Source organism: Mixophyes fleayi, chromosome 4 (genome assembly GCF_038048845.1).
Source record: "Mixophyes fleayi isolate aMixFle1 chromosome 4, aMixFle1.hap1, whole genome shotgun sequence".
Classification (NCBI taxonomy): Eukaryota; Metazoa; Chordata; class Amphibia; order Anura; family Limnodynastidae; genus Mixophyes; species Mixophyes fleayi.
Genome location: NC_134405.1, coordinates 226,436,674 through 226,442,673, shown reverse-complemented (window position 1 = coordinate 226,442,673; position 6,000 = coordinate 226,436,674). Strand labels below are relative to the sequence as shown.

The window sequence follows — 6,000 nt, the reverse complement described above, 5'->3', positions numbered from 1 at the left end:
ACTAGATAATGTCCTAAGATAACATTTCAGGCTAACTGCACGTTACCTTACAAATGATGCTCAGCAACAAATATATGCACTTCACATAAAACATTGACAATGCTTAATATTGTTTGTGGCATTTTCTGAAATGAGAAGGCAGATTAGCACACGATGCCCTCCAGCAACTTATTTGAGATGTGCTGAAGTATCTTAAGAAGCTTTATGGGTTAACTGTTGTAGTCACTGGTGCATATATATTAGGCAGGCAACATTCATAAACCTAGGCATTTTCCTTCAGTCATAGTCTGACCAGAGTTCAACCGAGCAGTCAGGACATCAGAGGTAAGTTTAAATCTAAAACATCAGCAAACTGGGCATTATGGAAAATGGTTATGATTACTGTACAGTATATTATACAAGTAACATAAGAATCAGCTTGTGACTCTGAGTCTAAGGAGAATACAGTTGATGTAATAGGCAGTTAAACCTCAAAGGGCAGGATCAAAACATTCTGCTAAGAGCCAGGAGTTTCCACTTTAAGGTGAAATCTAACAGGCATCAGATAGCTTGAGGAAAAACTTCTATATTCCACAAATATAAGGTAAATATTCTAAAACTTTTGAAACTATTACTATTTGGGATGAAATTTTGAAGTAACATCCAGATGTAGTAAGCATGCTAACTGTTGATTATTTTTGTTCAAGCATTCATTAATGCATTTAATGTTTTTTGGAGAGAGTCCAGGTCTGTGTTGTAAAATGATATGTAGAACTGTCATCCACCTGACATATTGTACAGCTTTTGTGTAATCCACATAGCATAATCTTTAATAGTTATTCATAACTTATGCAACAACAGACAAAGTAAAATTCTATTAATGAGGCATTGAACTTGACATAATTTATTGGAATAGACCCTATTCAGTTTGAGAACCAAAGACATTGGCTACATAAGCTAACTTTCTGCTCTTATTTATTTAGGTAAAACCTTGTGTAAAATTTTCAGTTAAGGTCATTTCTTCCAAAATATACACAGTATTTATTATTTCAATGGCATGATAAAGAATATGTTGATTATAAGTGTTTTCTTACAAAATGTAAAATATTTTAAATTAGAAATAGCTATTAGGAAATATTATACATAGTGAATAGCTTTCTTTGCTAACAATGTTAATTCAATTGAAACAACATGTTCTTAGAGATGATTAAACATTATTGTTTATCTAAGGGTATTCAAGTTGCTTGAGGGCAAGGACTCTCATAGACTTCTCCTGGTTTTAGAGTCATACAAAAGGAACAGCTGTTTAAATGGCCTTTGATCCTTTATGCAAGAGCACAACATATTCATAGAAAATTTTATCCAGATGATTTTTCTTTTTTATACTGGGGGATTGAAAGTCATAACATGTGAATACATTTTTAAAATCTTACCTGATTTGAACAACTCAATCTGTGTTGTTTATGTTCCCATTAGACTAATTTCACTGCCCATACATCACACTAGTTCATGGAAATCTACAATAAAAAGAGCTTTGTTTTATTAGTGTTTTGGGATAATGGAAAAGTAAAAATTAGATGATGTAGCTTGTTCACTCAAGCAGTACTTTGTAAATGTAGAAGACTAAAAAACATCTGGTCCTCTGTAGGGAATATAATGTGTACAGATATACTATAGACATTTCACTATGCCATGTGACAGAAACATAGTAAGGCCTACATGCAATACCAGTACAGAATATGACTTCAGGAAATCTGATATTATAGCTGCAAATTTCATTAGAGCTGGAAACTTTTTGTCACTCTCAAGTTAAGTAACATTACTTATTATCATTCTTTAAGGTCGACAATGGATACTTATGCAATTTGCAGAACTTTCATATTTTGTTTGGCCATTTTCATCTTTAATTTTGCGGAGACTCAAGCTTATGATTATTTTGATCTGGAACCTTACCATTTACAGGCCAATTACTGTCCAAAAGAGTGCTCTTGTCCTCCCAATTTTCCACGTGCTTTATATTGTGAAAACAAAGGTCTAAAGGAAGTGCCACCCATCCCATCAAGAATTTGGTACCTATACCTTCATAATAATGTCATTGAAGCACTTAATGAAAAATCATTTGCAAATGCTACTGACCTAAGGTGGATTAATTTAAACAGAAATAAGATCACCAACAAAAATATTGAAAAGAATATATTTAAAAATATGAAAAACTTACTTTACCTATTTTTAGAGGACAATGACTTAGAAGGAGTGCCTGCACCATTCCCAAGCAGCCTGGAGCAACTTCGTTTGGCAAGGAATAAAATCTCAAAGATTCCTGAAGGTGTTTTTAGCAATTTAGAAAACCTTACTTTACTGGACTTGCACCATAACAAGCTTACAGATGGTTCCTTTCAAGCTGATGCCTTAACTGGACTCAAGAGTCTGGTGCAACTCAATGTAGCAAAGAATTCACTAAAGAAAATGCCATCAGGCCTTCCATCTAACACTGTACAGTTGTATTTAGACAACAATAACATTGAGTCAATCCCTAATGACTACTTTAATAAAGTACCAAAAATCTCTTTTCTTAGGCTAAACTACAACAAACTGGCAGATACGGGCATACCAAAAAATGTATTTAACATAACTTCTATGTTAGACTTGCAATTGTCACACAATGAACTCACAGCTGTGCCCACTGTTAACGGTCACCTGGAGCGTCTCCATCTTGATAACAACAAGATCAAAAGTAAGTCAACTTCTTACAGTATAGTAACAAATACCTGAAATTAAAGCAATAATAGCATCATAAGTGGCATAACATTTTTGTACAGCTGTATCTTACTTTAACTCTCATTTTGGCTTGTGCGGTGTGAAGTAATCTTGCATTAAGTTATCATGAATAAATATTCTTTGACGGGCATGCAATACAGATCGGTATGGTACATAGGCTACCCAGGGGATGCACGATATATTGCTGGTTGTAGGACAGCAAGATGCAAGAATGTGTCAATGACTGAAGAGTGTTTGTTCAGAATTTATAGTTAATTTAAGGATCCATACACATCTATAATTACATCTAGTAAATAATGATAATGCAAACAAGTACCCTGATTTAGGCTGAAGAATGAGGCCTTAAATTGTATCTTACTAGATTTTCATCATTACTTTTTGTCATATCCTGTTCCTTATTAGGTCATTTGTCTCAACCTGACAAGATGTTCTATTGATAAGATGCACTGTACTTGAATACAAAGAGTATGAATAAAGGATAAATGGGTTATATGTATCCAATTCCCAATTTTTTTTAATATCAATGCATCTACTGCAGATATGTTCTCTCATGTCTCATTAATGATATATTATTAGTACATAAAATTATTAGTATTATTAGAGATGCGACCATTTTTTCTAAAGAAATATCTATTATATTGATTCATCTTATTCTAACTACAATTAGGAATGCAGTTTAGCAAATTTATTTAGAGATTACTGGGCCTACATGAAAAAACAGTCAGTATTTAACTTATGTGCAAAACAGAAAACTAGTTTGCACCCCTTGCATTGTAACATGGTTTTGTCCAGGAGACTGAAATAAGATACCTCTTCATTTAAGATCCTTAATAAATCAGGCCCACTATGTTGGATTTCTGAGATATCACTTTTAAGGCGAGTTTGACGACTTCTATATTTGCAGGTTTAGTGGTAAAACTAATTTGCACAATTACATAGCCCTATTCTATATCCTATATCCTATCCTATATATATATTTTATAAATTCTTAGCAATAATTAACATGGACAGAAGACATCTGTAGTGGGAACATTAACCTAGTGACTGGAAATTTAATTCAAAGCAGAAACCTGTTTCTTTTTTAGAGAATGTCACTCTTGAATAATTAGTGGAGTTGATTTTCATTGGTCAGTCAGTTATAGTAATGGTAAACAACATCCTATCTAAGGAGGAGCATTAATCCCCAAAATAAAAACACAACAAAGTATACCTCTTCCTTACTTTACTATAGTTAAAGGAGTAGGAAACGCCTGGATGCTTGGCAGCATTTATTACAATTTGGCCAGGGGACTGGACAACAAAGCTACATACCTGGCCAAAGAGGTCCCAGGATCTGACGTGAGCAGTTCCCCTGCTCCATCAAAATAAATATTGAAGTGCAGTCTGGGGTTTCTTCCTTTTCAAGGTATCTGTCACCTGCAAAACAGTAGATTCTTCACTTATGTCATGATTTTAATTTTCAACTACCAATGGCAATATTGCTATCTAACATTCTTCTTAGTGGATTGCAGTTATACAGCACCGGTAAAAAGCCTATGCTGAATGTACAGCCAATAGGATTGTGATTGAGCAAACCACTCTAAACGCCAAACACAAGCGGCAAACACAAAGCCAGTAGCTCCCTATTGGTCTTCACGTGTATGTTAATTGTCCATTTTGGAATGCAGGAGCTCCTGGAAAAACTGTTTCAATGTGCAGTTTCTAGAGCTCCTCTAGGCGGAAGGTGCAGCTCGGTTAATTTATTACATTTAATTGGCATTGTAGCATTAAGATCTGTTTCACTTACTTAAAAATGTAGTCCCTTTTTTGCTATGTGTGTATGGTATTTATTAAATTTAAATAAGAAAGGCTTTGCCAAAAAACTCTTTTGTCAATCTATTTGGAATTAACATAAATGTGTTTTCATGTAGTTTATAATGATGCAGACTGGTGCTAGTAATGACATAGACATTTAGGTTCAATATGCACACCTGCCAACATACATGTCCCCAGCAGTGGAACAGGTGACGTGACCAAATCTCGATGGGGATGTGGTCATGTTACAATGGAGATGTGGTCATGCCCCCAGAGGGCTGCCTAACGGTGTAAAGCGCTGGGTTGCCCATTAGCTATGTCCCTTTCCCGAACATTCACAAACATGTACCCAGACAGGCAGGGCCTGATTAAGGGTTCTGGCCGCCCTAGGCTAATACGGCCGCAGCGCCCCCCCCCCCCCCTTCTCCGAATATATAGGCAGTGCTTTTTTTGTAAGAAAAAAGGTGCTGGAACTCACATCACGTAGTTAATCACTGTACACACACCCACACACGTCAGTTGTGTAACAAAACATAACGGTCGCAGCCCGCAGTAAGCACTCAGCGAGCGACCACACGACCAATCACAAGCTGAGCAGCGCCACAGGCTGAGCAGTGCCATCATAACCAGCGTGAATGAAGTATGCATGGATCAGACTCAACACACAAGCAGCCCGCATGCACCGTTTTAATGATTTTTCCGCCGACCTACTACGCTCGACAGGGCGATTCAAATCTACATGGACCAAACATCAAATGTTCAAAAGGTACTTTTAAAACTTGGAAAATCCGTTGAAAAAGGTGCTGGAACTCAGTTCTGTCAGTTCTATGACAAAAAAAGCACTGTATATAGGTGTATAGGAACACTCCTGAATATGAATGTTCAGGTGTATTCTCCAGCATTCAAATTTAGACAGATTGTGCCATTGTCTCTAACCTGTCCTTACTCTTCTCTCTTGCAACTTTGTTATCCTCTCGTTGGCTTCTGGAAAGTTGGCGTCCTTTTTTGAAAATGGAAAAATGTATTATAATGCAAACCCTGAATGATTAGGCCCTTTAGTTAAAACAAAACACTCCATTATGGCCAGCTAAAAGTACCCCATTGGACAGGCATATATAAGCAATATCTGAATATTTGTTGTCAATCAAATACAAACCTCTACCAGCCCCATCTCACTAATATTTAGTATTCTAGTGATTGCTGAGACCACCCATGTGACCACCACACAATCATGAGATTCTGCCCCCCAAAGCTGCTCTATTTTTTAAAAAGCCCCTGCAGCCATTTTCCTTAACCACAACCCCCCCGCACAGCCATTTTCCTTAACCCCTGCTGCAGCCATTTTCTTTACCTCCCACCCTGCATCCATCCCCCTTGCAGCTATTTTCCTTACCTCCACTCTGCTAGCTAGCTATCCCCCCCCCCCGTCACATCAAAACTCCCCCAGTC

General features: G+C 36.7%; 1 protein-coding gene across 1 annotated transcript in view; it reads left to right on the top strand.

The window, feature by feature from the left end:
* The first annotated feature begins 238 nt into the window (after positions 1-238).
* Positions 239-6,000, top strand: part of KERA (keratocan) — a 32,017-nt gene continuing 26,255 nt past the window's right edge. Inside the window, exons 1-2 of the mRNA XM_075205329.1 lie at positions 239-324; positions 1,821-2,713. Of these exons, the coding sequence (XP_075061430.1) occupies positions 1,828-2,713 (886 nt within the window). The 5' untranslated portion in view covers positions 239-324; positions 1,821-1,827. The remainder of the gene's footprint in view (positions 325-1,820; positions 2,714-6,000) is intronic.